Source organism: Hoplias malabaricus, chromosome 8, assembly GCF_029633855.1.
Source record: "Hoplias malabaricus isolate fHopMal1 chromosome 8, fHopMal1.hap1, whole genome shotgun sequence".
Classification (NCBI taxonomy): Eukaryota; Metazoa; Chordata; class Actinopteri; order Characiformes; family Erythrinidae; genus Hoplias; species Hoplias malabaricus.
The window spans coordinates 41,888,863-41,902,959 of record NC_089807.1 but is presented as its reverse complement, the minus strand read 5'-3'; the positions used below and the strand labels follow the sequence as shown (position 1 = coordinate 41,902,959).

The 14,097-nt window shown below is 41.0% G+C and overlaps 1 protein-coding gene across 2 annotated transcripts; it reads right to left on the bottom strand.

Moving 5' to 3' along the window:
• Positions 1-1,328: 1,328 nt before the first annotated feature.
• On the bottom strand, positions 1,329-13,097 carry fbxo8 (F-box protein 8). 2 transcript variants are annotated; one of them, XM_066679820.1, is made up of 6 exons: positions 12,875-13,097; positions 9,063-9,417; positions 8,753-8,879; positions 8,339-8,457; positions 7,090-7,286; positions 1,329-4,697 (listed from the first exon to the last, which is right to left on the bottom strand). In XM_066679820.1, the coding sequence occupies exons 2-6, from the start codon at positions 9,407-9,409 to the stop codon at positions 4,510-4,512; spliced, it is 978 nt and encodes a 325-aa protein (XP_066535917.1). In that variant the 5' UTR covers positions 9,410-9,417; positions 12,875-13,097; the 3' UTR covers positions 1,329-4,509. The 2 variants fall into 2 exon arrangements, with proteins under 2 accessions (XP_066535917.1, XP_066535918.1); XM_066679821.1 differs by having other exon boundaries at positions 9,063-9,409.
• Between the last annotated feature and the right edge of the window lie 1,000 nt (positions 13,098-14,097).

Here is a 14,097-nt window from a genome sequence, read left to right as displayed (position 1 = left end):
CGTCCTGGAATAAAAACGTACACGGTTTAAAAAATGTCTACATTTTACGGTGAAAAATGACAGTAAACGACTGTAAACTCTAAAAATGTTGAATAGTTTCTGTAACAGTGAAATACAGATAAAACACTATCTTTTACATCTCTTTACTGTAAAAAAATAAATTTGTTCAAAGTTAAACACATTTAAGGAAAATATTCTGTAATCTGTCATTTTTGCTTTTTTATTTTTACTTTTTCTTTTGGTGAAAAATACATTTTGTCACTGTTAAATACACAACCCGTTATGGGCGGTACAATCGGCCAGGGACTGGGAGGTCCTGAGGCTCGTTAGGGAGCTCCCAGCATGCTTTGCCGCACCGTATTTTCTTAGATTCATTTTAGATCCTAAATTTTACCTCGTAGCACTTTGAGATTTGTTTCAAATATAAAATGCGTTATAAATCAAATGTATTATTATCATTAATTTTTTGTTTTTTTCTTGGTCTTTGAGAATTTTTGATTTTGGTTTGATTGTGTGTGTGTGTGTGTGTGTGTGTATGTGTATGTGTGTGTGTGTGGTGTGTGTGTGTGTGTATATGTGTGTGTATGTGTGCATGTATGTGTATGTGTGTGTGTGTATGTGTGAGTGTGTGTATGTATGTTTGAGTGTGTGTATGTGTGAATGTGTGTATGTGTGAATGTGTGTGTCTATGTGTGCGTGTGGTGTGTATGTATGTGTGTGTGTGGTGTGTGTGTGAATGTGTGTATGTGTCTATGTGTGTGTATGTGTGAATGTGTGTGTCTATGTGTGCGTGTGCATGTGGTGTGTGTATGTGTCTATGTGTGTGTGTGTGTGTATGTATGTGTGTGTGTGGTGTGTGTGTGAATGTGTCTATGTGTGTGTATGTGTGCATGTATGTGTGTGTGTGGTGTGTGTGTGTGTATGTGTGCATGTATGTGTGTGTATGTATGTGTGTTCACCCTCAGCCTGTGTACTGAGTGCTGAAGTGTGGCACCCAGATAAAATCTCACAGCAAAAACATTTAATGTTTCTTCGTTTTTTACGGAAATACTACGTTTTACATTTTTTACAGTGAATATTTAGAGCATAATGCCTTTGTTTGTAAATTTACCATTTTTTAAATCCTTATCATTGTCTTGATTTCTCAGGAATTCTATTATCATCACTGCCATGAAACAACTAGTGGATAAACACAATGACAAATACAACCCCTTCATTTTGCCTTCTATTAATGTGGTGAATCTACTAAAGCTGCAGTTGTAAAGACGTTTAAAACAGAAAACACACACTCACCTTAAATAAGAGACAAGAACAAGGCTGACTGCTTTTCAAGGTTTAATTTTTTTATACAATCTAGAAGTATTTTAGTCCAGTGTTGCCATTCACAAACCTTCCTTAGACAACTCTCTTTCTGATCATTTGCTCATGTGACACAGATCAAACGGATCATTGGTTAATGGGATAAGTGTGTAATTCATTTCTGGAAAAAGCTCCAGTATTGATCCCTGGATTATTACAGTTTCTTCATAAACTGGGAGCAGACACCGTCCACTGTTTGAGATTCATTTCGTCCAAAAATAAAGTGAATCAATCCTGACCTGATGATAATTTACAGATGAGAGCAGCTCGAAGCGTTTCATTTCCTGGAAAAAGCTGACGTTCTGAAGGTCTCAGGACAGCGGTGGAAACGCAGACGGAGATAGACACCGAGGGGCAAAACCTCGTACGTCCAACCAGGTCAATTTAAAGAGGAAAGGAAAGGGGGAAATCCATGGGAGTTGTTTATATGTAACCATATCTTCTAGAAGCAAATGACTTCCTTTGGTCCGTTCATTAAAGAACTCAACGAGGTTTACGCCGATGTGAAAATGGACTGGACTTCAATTATGAAAAACAAACCAAAAACTAAATAAATATATTTATGTACGTTTCCTGTGGTGATGCGCTGAATATATTACATCATTATTATTTATATTTAACTTTAAAAGACAATCAGAAAACTGTCAAACCTTCAGGACGCGACTCAAATCCGCGAGTGCTTTCGCGCTCATGTTTACGAATTTTTGTGACTTGGCAAAAATTCCGAAGTGCAAAAGAAGAATTCACCCTATCAAACGAGGAAGGGGAAAAACAAAGGAACTGTAGCTAAAATATTTAAAAATAAAATTGTTTATAAATCTCTATGCTTAAATATGTACATGATGTGCAAAGAAAACAATACGTATTAATTCAAACTGAACGCAAAGTCCGTGAATATTATCGTTAATATTAATAATGCATACGTCAGTTTCATTACTGTAGCTTTTGCTCATGGCACTAATGTGGGATTCCTAAAGACACGAAGAGGCAAAACACATCCTTCGGGTGTGCGTTAGCTGCACACCAATATATCCGTAACGGTAAAGGAAAACAGAAATAATACTAATGCTAATAATAATATTAATAATATTATAAAAACCACCGTGGGTTAAAGTGCTCACTTGATCAGAGTAAAAGTAAAAAGAATAACAAACAAACGACATGAAGGAAAGAATTTTGATCATGTTCGCGTCCTACAGGTAAAAGCAGTGCTGGAGGTCAGGGGTCGGTGGGAGTTTTAACCATTTCCACTCCATACAGCGGCAGAGTGCAGCCAGATCCGCTGAGACAGAGTCCCACAGTTCGGTGGAGGGAGGGTACGAGCATGGATGGAGGGGCAGGACATGGGGTAACAGCCCTAAAAACTTCAGTGAGGTTTTTGCAAGTCTTGCGACTCTTAGGAATGTTTGACTTAAACACTCACACAATCTTCGTATCGATATCCGGGTGTTAACCCCTAAAACTACAGCTCTTTGAGGACTTCAGTTCTTTACCGTTGGATTCACGTACTAGTGTAACGCTACCGATGACTGATGGCAGGTACTATACAATGACCCTAGAGTTTAAAAGAACGTTTCAACGAATACATTACATTTCCCCACACGTGAGACAAGCTTAGAGTCCACCTCCTACATCGTCCCTTTAAAATCGCCCAACCCTGCATCTACAACCAGGCCTTGGTTAAGGTGGGAGAGGCTCATCGGTGTGGTACAGGACACAGAAGAACCCACAGTGGACTGTGAATACGAACCTTACTATGCAGCTGAACACTGAAGGCAGCCATTTTATGTAAGTGTTGGAGCTGGTATTCATCGGTGATGTCTGGTTGGTCGTCATAGCTCATGGCGAGCCATAATGAGGCCTAAAAACCACACTGAAAAGTCGGTGCCACCTTAATAAAAGACTCTGAGTGGATGGAGCAGGTTGAGAGATGTTTTCAGGGCAGATTTATAGAAGATTTGGGTGATTAACTTTGTTAATTTAGCTCCAATGCTAAGCTAATAAAAGCGCTGGACCAACTACAGAGCCTGTCCACCACATCTGGGGCAAGGTAGAGCTTTCTTTTTTGCCAAACCATTCTTTAAAGGGGTTCCACCACATCTTTACACACTGTTCTTTTACATTCACTCTGCACTATCCCTAACGTCGTACGCTGTTGTTTAAAGGCTGTACAGCGAGGAGCATTTGTTATTGTATCTTCACTATAATAACAGCAAAGCTCACTTATGCCTAAGCACCTAATATTCCCACTCAGAACAGGCTGTTCCTTTACCGCTGTTTTGGGATCAACAGCCATAAAGGAAGGGAAATGGACTGGAGAGGAGACGTCAAGAGACTTTATAAAAGGACAAAAGACGCTAACATTCAAGTGATAGCCGTGGACAGCTACGAAGCAGACCACTCTCCTCAAAGAAGATGGACGCCGAGGCTATGTCTGAATGCATAATGACACTGCTTTGCTAGTTTTGACTGCGCTAATGTAGGTCGGAACACTTTGCAGCTACCGGGCTCTGCTTGGTTTGAGTCGTACGCAATTGGTTAACCCCTTAGACTGTAAGAGCCGAATTTTATTACCACATTAATTACACATTAGTTAAGTAGTAATAACATTACATGTACACCATTTTGGATATAATATGGTAATAGTTACTCATCCAGAATAACTAACAAATTGTTTTTTTGTGGACAACACACCCACTGTCCTGAGTGGAGGGTGGGTTGTTATCCACTACACCACACCAGGATTAAAAGAGGATGTAGCTGTTTATCGCAGGTAGATGTTGAGAAGAAGCAGAGCCTTATATTAATAAAGCCTACAGTTTAAGGGGTTAAACGCATTGCTACCGCTTTAACTACATTAGGCTGCTTCTAGCAACCCATATCCTTTATGTATCGTGTGTAATGCTGTTACCTTGCGGTCCCTAAAGCTCTGCAACCGTTAGCCGCTCGGCTGCTTGTCCTAGTCATGGCTGTGGGGGACGACTGCCCGTCCTCGGACCCCTGCTTTAGCCGTAGAGCAGAAAGCGTATCAGTGCCTTGGCTGAGTGTTTTATTCGCCCTCTGTGAGGAACTTATACTTGTATGTGTGTGTGTGTGTGTGTGTGCGTGTGTGTGTGTGTGTGTGTGTGTGCGTGCCCGAGTGCGCAGGGGCTAGGCAGCCACGTGTCCGATCAGATAGATGTTGTCGTAGAGATGACCCACAAAGTCCTCGCTGATGTTCTGCGCCGCCCGCCGCGTGTTGCGGATGAACTCGCGCTTGGACATCTTGTTCTTCACGTGAGGGCTGCTCAGGTCGATGGAGAGAAGGATGAGCGAGTAGCACAGCACATACACAGCATCTGGAAAACACAGGAGCCGTGCATGAGTACAGGCTGCAGATTAATAATAATAATAATAATATGTAATCTGTGATGCTAGAGCTACCATTTTAGAGCGCTTTCCTGTCCAAAGGCACTGCAATAACAACAGCCTGTTTAATTCTGAGTAATAAATAGAGGTCATAACGAACGAGAACTGCTTTTAGTGCTTAAAGCTGTACAGATGTTATAAAGGGAACCTCCAGAGCCAAATAAAATACTCAGAATAATGTTGTGGCCCTTTAAGCATCCAGACGAATGTAAAAGTGTGGTCTTCATTGAGGCTGATCTTAAAGATGATGGTGTGTCAAAGTGGATGATGTGGGCATCTGGCGTAGAGTTATATTTCATTTGGACGTTTGTGCACTCTTAAAATTAAAAGTGCTACAAAGAGTTCTTTGAGGAATGCCACAGAAGAACCACGTTTGGTTCCATGAGGAACCATGTCTGAATGGGTAAAGAACCCTAGGACAGATGTGACTGATGTGTGCGAGTGATGGACTTCCATGGAACCAAACGTGGTTCTTAGGTGCTACAAAGGGTTCTTTGAGGAACGCCACAGAAGAACCACGTTTGGTTCCATGAGGAACCATGTCTGAATGGGTAAAGAACCCTAGGACAGATGTGACTGATGTGTGCGAGTGATGGACTTCCATGGAACCAAACGTGGTTCTTAGGTGCTACAAAGGGTTCTTTGAGGAACGCCACAGAAGAACCACGTTTGGTTCCATGAGGAACCATGTCTGAATGGGTAAAGAACCCCAGGACAGACGTGACCGATGTGTGCGAGTGATGGACTTCCATGGAACCTAACGTGGTTCTTATGGCATCGTGCAAAAGAACCCGAGTGTAGATGCAGTTCTTGGACTATTCACCTTTAAACCAAACCTAGTGAAACCACCTCCTTCTAGCGTCATTACACTGCCTCTACTTTTTAGAGCAGAATTCAATTATTTTATTGTTGTTTAAAGCTCTGAACAGTTCCAAAGTCCTCGCTAAATGTACAACAAAAATAAAAGTCCCCAAGCGACTGGAACAATTCACAAACAGACACTTCTCAGTCACCAACCATTAATAGCTTAAAAAAGCAATTAAAATAATATTTAAACTGGAATTTTGATAGAATTAGTAACGGCACATTTCATATTTAGACATTTTAATTTATGTAAATTATTCGTTGGTCATTATTTATGTTGTTTTTCCACTTTATATTCTATTATATTCATATTTTATCTACATTGTATGGTTATTTTTATGACTGATATCTTTAATGTCGATAAATTTCACGTTTGTGAAGTACTCCATGTATAAAAAGTTTATTATTATTATTATTATTATTACAGTCTCCTTCAGGTGTAAAGGTGTAGATCATCTTTAGGCGTCCATCCAGATGTGGAGCCCTGACTTTTCTTCGCTTCCCAAGCCTTTAAAGTTAGAATCAGTGCCGCTGATCCATAAAAGCCCTTTAAGATCCAAGCAACAATAGACCTGCACTTTAAACAGGTACGAGTTTATTATAAACAACATCCCCATCTGGATTCAGCACTTTCCCTCAGTCAGTGTTTCTGAATAAATCACTGTGTGTTTCTGTGACCTGCCGCTGCAGCAGAAGGCTGAGGGTCAGTGTCCTGCTCGGGGCTGGAGCTAACACTTTAAGCCCAGGAGCTTAGGCCAGCGATTTGTTAGTGCCACCAACACTCTGGAACACTAGTTGTGTGTGTGTGTGTGTGTGTGTGTGCACCTCTAATGGCCTGATTCTGCCTCCGTGCGCTCTCACACCAGTCGGAAGTGTAACGGTCGGATTTTAAAAATTCACATACAATAAGTTTTAATAACAAAACCTCAACAAAGAAAAACACCACCGAGTCCAGTTCCCAACCCACGCTCTCACAACGTTTACTGCAGGACTGTTGCGTTTGATGCCGTGTCTCTTTGATGTTGTGCTATTGATGTACTGCAATGAACACAATAAAAAGAAAAATTCCCAACCACTGTGTGGCCACCAATAAATAAAAACCAGATCTTAATCTGAATCTGAATGTGAACGGGAAAGAAACACCCGCCAAGGGCTTGAGCCGCAGTGTGTGGTGAAAGTCTGAGGATACGACCAGTGTGTCACCACAAAGCTCATTAAGAACTGAAGAATCTGGACTTTCAGCGGGGGGTAAAACCCGAACGGCAGCGACCAACGGCAAAGGAATTTCCAATTTTCATTTTGAGCCATTTCTCCTTGTGGTTTTGCACGGACGATGTCAGAGCTCAGAGCTCACATTTAATGGCATTGTTTCCCCTTTTTCTTTTACGCGACAAAAGGGTGTTTTCATCTCTCCACTAATCCCCTGCCTTTTACAGCAGTTCTACCAGTGGCACTCACCGGGGGTCAGGCCCACCTCTCTGACCAGCGTGGGGTTGCAAGCGCAGAAGCGGTGGGAGAACTTGGTGATGAGGGTCTCCAGGTACTCGCCCCTCTCCTCCGGGGCGTGGATGTGTCTGAAGAAGTCCCTCAGTGCGTTGGGCAGGAACTGGTTACTGAAGTTGTGTAGTGTGACAAGCTCGTCCAGAACGTCTCTTCTGCGAGGGGGGGACACACCAGAGTCAGAATTTTCATTTATAACACAGGACTCATAAAGTTTGCTCTGCGTTTAGAGTCGTTCCACAAAGCCGGGTTTACGAGTTATAGTGTGTGTGTGTGTGTGTGTTAGAGAATTTGAGCCCGGTGTCCAGAACTGTCCAACAAGACTGTCCCTGTAGCTGTGTTCCTATTGGACACATTTGACTGGAGGCTCACATTATCTGGTTAAACTGGATCTGGCTCAAACTGCTATGAATATATACTTCACCCTGAACGGGGCCCTGTTTTACTGCCTTTACGTGTTCCAGTGTTTTTATGGATGTACTTTACCTACGAGTTGTTATTTCTGCAGTGTAAACAGTGGTATTTATTTTTTTATCCACTCATTATTAATTATTTGACCTGCTTCACAGCCTATGATTCTTATACACTGTAAAAAATTGCTGTAAATTTATAGCGAGTCTGCTACAGTATTTACAGTAAATTATTGTATTATTCAATTACAGTAATATGCTGTAAATTTGAAATACAGTAGTGTTCCTGTAAAAATACGGTAAATGGCTGGGAAGTCTGCTGCTAGTGTTTTACTGTAAATCACAGTATTTACAGTAAATTATTGTATTATTCAATTACAGTAATATGCTGTAAATTTGAAATACAGTAGTGTTCCTGTAAAAATACGGTAAATGACTGGGAACTCTGCTGCCAGTATTTTACTGTAAAATTTACAAGAGGGTTTTTACAGTGTGTATAAAACGATACTAGAATTAATGCTATTTATGGAATATCTGGCATGACACCATTTTAAAGATTCATGTTTATAATTATATTAAATTCTACCTTGGCTGTCTGTTCAACAGCACTCTTCAAACACTCAAACACACACACACACACACACACACTAAATGTAATGTCTACACACCTATGTTTTTTTTCTATTTCTTACCTCAGTAAAAAAGTGTTTTACATAAAATTTGCATATCTGCTCATAAAAGAAAAACACAGTTATCACTTTATAACATCTGTAAACATGTGTAAAAAGGTCACACACCGTTCGTCGAGATAAATACGCAGCATCTTCCAATTCAGCATTCTAGTGTAGAATATGAACTTGGCAATTTCCTTCGGGTGGTCCACAAGAATGCCTTTGGACATGAGGTAAGTGATACCCTGAGAGAGAGAGAGAGAGAGAGAGAGAGAGAGAGAGAGAGAGAGAGAGAGATTCAGTGCCAGACACAGCAGCCTAAGCCAGAGAGCAGTGATCAAATGTCGTTTAAGTGGAAGCTAAAGCTGTGATAATGCTCCTAATGACACAGACAAAAACACCATAAAATACAGGCAGCTCCTAGTGCTCCCTCAACATTAACCAAAACACAGTAGCAGCTAAACTCAGCCTCTAAGTGTGTGTGTGTGTGTGTGTGTGTGTGTGTGTGTGTGTGTGCTCACGTGAGAAAGCTCTCTTTACCTCCTGAGGGTTAGCGTTAAATGTCAAACTTCCTTCATCTAACTGCATGTACAGCTTTCTGTAAGAGAAACCAGGAGGAAGCCTTCTGTTGTATATGGAACAGTGACCCCAAGTGGACTTACACAACCTAGAGAGAGAGAGAGAGAGAGAGAGAGAGAGAGAGAGAGAGAGAGAGAGAGACAGAGAGAGAGAGAGACAGAGAGAGAGAGAGAGAGAGAGAGAGAGCGTTTGAAAGCTTCAGAACTCAAGAAAGGGTTAATATCTGTATAAGAAGTCATGTGACCGAGCTTTAGCTCAGAACGTGACTGACCCCTGCCACAGGTACTCGTCGTTCCCGAGGTCCTGCCACACGCAGGAGGCGAGGCAGAGGTCCGTGGCGTTCAGGTAGGAGAGGATGGTGATGCTGAGCTCCGGGGGAAGCATGTCCAGGTCGATGAAGCCCTGCGGGTCTTTGGCTTTGCGAGCGCGCAGCAGCTGGCCGATGTCCGAGCCGGGGACCTGGCACTGTGGCGTGCGGCGCGACTGTGGGGGCAGGGGTTCGGACAGCAGAGGGCCCGCCCGGCGCCGCCGCTGCTGCTCGCGCTGGAGGAAGCACTGCTCGCTGTACTCCTGCTGCAGCTGCTGGTTCCTCACCACCCTCCACAAACCCTGACCCATCTGCAGTCCTGCAGAAAACAACACAACACTGCATCCATATTCAAAAGTTTGGGTGCGCCGGCTCCAAAGGGCAGTGGTCAAATCTTAAGCAACTGTTTTTCCGTATCGTAACGGAGTCTTTGAAATTTCGAGTAAGGCACTTAACCCCTCCAACTGCTCCCTGGGTGCCGTGGCTAGGTCTGTCCACCGCTTCAGGTGTGTGCTCTCACTGCCCCCTAGTGGGTATATGTGTGTAAATGTGTGTTCCACTGCACAGATTGGGTTAAATGCGGAGAACAAATTCCTGTGTGTGTAGCACAGTGGGCAATAGTGATTCTAATTTTAATTTAAATTCCATTGCTCACTGTGGTGTGTGTCGCCCTGTGAAGGGCTGGCGCCCCCTCCAGGGTGTGTTCCCGCCTTGCGCCCAGTGATTCCAGGTAGGCTCTGGACCCACCGCGACCCTGAACTGGATAAGGGTTACAGACAATGAATGAATGAACGAACACTCACTGTGTTTCATTGATTTACGTGAAAATAAGTGTCACCGACGTTTTAACCGTTCGCTCTGTTGTGTTCTCTCGGTTCTGGAGTCGTGATGTGGGTTTGTTTACAAACAGTAGTGTTCTTTAGAGTGTGCAACTGCATTGTTTTGCTATTATAATATCGTTTATCGCAATTATTTCTGGGACAATATATTGATGGCTATTGAGACATAGCAAGCCGAGAAAAGACGTCCAGGCGTCTCTGTCCCTCACAACTACCTGTAGCTCCTCTGGGGGGAGCCTGAGGCGTTCCCAGAATACAAGCCCTCGGTCCACCCCATGACCTTCTCTCAGTTGGCAGTGCCTGGTATCCACCGCTACGAGTCCTTGCTACCTCTTCTCCAAAAACACTAGGGAACAGAGCGCTCTGTACAGACGTCCTGACCTGTTTTTAAGTCACTTCACAGCGTATAATCTCTCGCTCTGATAACTTTACACATGCAAGCTGTCCTTCTTCTGCCTGCTGTTCATAGACAAGTTAAAAAGAAATAATACACAGCACGGCACATCAGTTTTTTTCCCATTTACAGTGAGATAAACCCTTCCCTCATCTCCCTCAGCTCAGCAGCAAGGTTCACCCCTCGGATTCCTCTGTTAACATCAGTATAAAGTTGCCACTTTTCCTTCCAGACAGAGAGCAAAGCCTTTCCTCAGCGCAGCGGCACTAATCCTCTCGCAGTGATTCGCATTAAGACTTTATCAGCTGCTCTCTGGATTCCTCCAAGGGCCCCTCTCTGCTTAAAAACATGTGCTTCCTCCTCTGCTAATGGCTCTCCTTAACTTTTACAAATTCAGATACTGAACTGGTAATCGTATTCATGTGGGAACTGCAATGTTAGGATCACTAGGGATCTACATTACTCAGCACTGCAAGTTTAATCGCGGCAAATAAAGCTAATAGCGCAGAGCTTGTAATCGCTATGGAGCCCAAAAAATGGATATGTGCAAAAAAACATTGCGTTTATAGCAAATAATAAGAGTTAAATAGAGTTAGACACAATTGAATATCTTTATTGACAATGAATACATGACCTGTGTGCACTTCTAACAGTGAAGTACAGACATTACAAACATTAGCAGTGGTAGCAGTAGCAGAGCGGCTAACTAGCTATTACAATGTTAGCCCAAATAATAGTTGAAACAGGGCTTTATACACATGTAGATCTCATCTCTCTCTCTCTCTCTCACACACACACACTATTTAGATCAAGACTTAGCACTGAACACTGTCCCATCACAGATACTTACACTTACACTACAACACTTTGAAATGAGACTGATGCTAAACACAAATAGAGACACACACATTTCCCTAACTCCTTCCAAACCAGCCCTGAGCCCTGAGCCCGGCCTCCTCACACGCTCCCAGTGTTGTCAAACCAAGGCCGAATGAGTGAGCGAGCCCTGATTCAGTGAAATGCCATTCAACTCGCTCCACAACATTCTCTCAGTTAACAGGCTGGAAGAGTGTGACCTGCTTCACCAAGGAAAGTTCAGGAAAACTAAGAAACAACAGACTTCACACTTTCCATTTTAACAAAGAGGCCCTAAAAGCACTGAACTACTCAGAAACAAACAAACAGAAGCTCTATTGAATCGGCCCTATGTCTTTTTTTACGATTGCACTAAAATGAGAACTTTGACATGAGACGGTTACATATTTTTAACGTTCTTCTCTTCAGATACCAACCGATTTATTCATATAAACGTTAATAAGGTTTATAATTTAGGATTATATTAAACTGGGCATGCTTCATAGATACTTCCTGTGTCAGGACACACTGAGTACATGGAGAATGTGAATCTATTAAGAGCAGTGTGCAATAATTAAGAGGTGCTAAGGCTTCAGCATCTCGTTAATGTTTGATTAGCATGTCGCAACTTTGAGATAGTAAGAAGATATCACTATGAGACACTGTACCAGACATGGGATGTGGTTATTATGAGATAGCCCGTCATGACTTTGAGAAATAGCATTTGATTAAGAGCTAACAATTCATATTTATGTCATAAACGTGAGCTACAAAAACTAACTATTTTGAAACTCTGAATCTCTTACTATGAGATAACACGAATGAATATGAGACAGTACGTCATTATGTCGAGATGCTAAGCCACAATCAGGACATGGGATCTGTCTGAGAGAAAACATTCCCTGTGAGACAGTGAGTCTTAATTTTGAGATTGTAAAAGGATATCATTTCAACTTCGGGAGTCATACGTGTGACATGCTACGTCAGACATGGGATGTGATTATTATGGGATAGGAAGTCATAATTATGAAAGGGGCTTATTATTACTACAACATTCCTAGACATAACTAGAGGATCTTATTATAATGAGATAACAAACCTAATCAGGAGCCATTTTCTAATGAACATGTCCAAATTAATACATAAGTGCTGAATTTACATGTAGGTAACTTAATGTCAGTCAGTCCTGTGTTTACTGTAAACACTGAGCCAGCATGTAGCTCTGACATTTTCCACTAAAAGTCACTCAGAAGAATTAAGGTGCACCTGTTTAACCCTGTCCCTGTCTTCTATCCAAACACACTGGATTTACAGCAATACATTCACTGTTCTGTGGCCTTGTGCTGCTTTGTTTCAATTTGACTATTATCAGCCTGGCTTCTCACCATCATATGAGTGTTTTAACGTTAACTAAACTACACACAACGAACTCATCTACTCTAAAGATTTTGTTTATGAGTCAAATATTTATATAAAACACAAACAGTAGTCTTCAACACAGTTGTTTACATTTCTACTCTTTTCTAAGTAAAGCCAAATCGCCATCACGTTCGATTGCCTTACAAACCCCACCCTCACTCGTCAGCGATTGGCCTAACGACATGTCAATCAAAGGAACGCTCCTTCCCATTGGCTGAATCAGCTGCCGTTTAATTCTGCTCTAGTTTTGGCGATCAGAACCCACCCACCTGTGTTTTATGGATTATTTTCACCGCCGCCGCGACGAAGTAAACAGCGATTAAACAGCAACCGACAGAAAGAAAAGTCCTTCAGGCTTCGTGGTCAAATAAAGCGGGCATTTCTGCTTCGGAAACTCCCGAAAAACGGCACTGAAACCGCTCAGAAAGAGTCCGGGATCAGTTTATATGTCCCCCGCCGCCGCTGCTGTCAGCTGCAGCTTTCTCTCCTCCTCCTCCTCCTCCAACAACAACAACCCGCCCTCAGCCTGCATTTACTCCCATTTATTTTTATTTTATAATAGTCTGTAGATATTTGCCAGCAATAATAATAGTAATAATAATAATAATAATAATATTAATAATAATAACAATAATAATAATGTATTTTCTTATTTAAAAAAAAAAACATAGAAGGGACTTGTATGTTGTAAATAAGTAAATAAATAAATAAATAAATGAGGAAATCTGTATCGTCGTCATGTTTGACGTTTCATGTTTTGGGTGGAAGTGACGTTTTCAATGAAAGATTTTTTTTTCCCGCCATGAATATAACAGTTATTTATTTTCTTTTCTATTTATTTTCCCTTTCCTTTCCTTTTTGGACAGAAAGCGTAAACAATAGCCAGTCATATCAATTATAGTAATTTTTTACAAAGTTGATATCGGTTTATATATAAGACACACTAAATTAATTTAAATAAACATAAACAAATAAACAGGAAAAGTGGTGTCGTCATCACGTTTGACGTTTCTTGTTTTTCTTTGTGGATGTGACGTTTTGTATGGCTGGTTAATTAATTACAATACTAAATATAATATATTATTAATATAATATCTAATATATAATATAAATAATAAAAATATAGTATAAAAATATAATATATATATATATAACATATATAAATAAGATATATTTGTAATGGTTTATGTTTCGGGAAATGATCAATTTTAATACAACAACAACAAAAACTGCTACTCCTATTATTAATAATAAGATAAAGTATTATAGAAATGAAAGCATTTTAAGTTGTTTGTTAAAAATACTTTGTACTCTACATCTACAAATTCTTGAAAATTACAAAAATACTTTGATTTATTTTATTGACCAGCAGCCATCTCACCTGGAGGTTACAAATGATCTAGCTACATAATAATTTAATTAATTATAATCATAAAATAAGATTGTATAAAGTATAAAGGTCTTTAGCTGTTTAATAGGCTTGACACTGGCC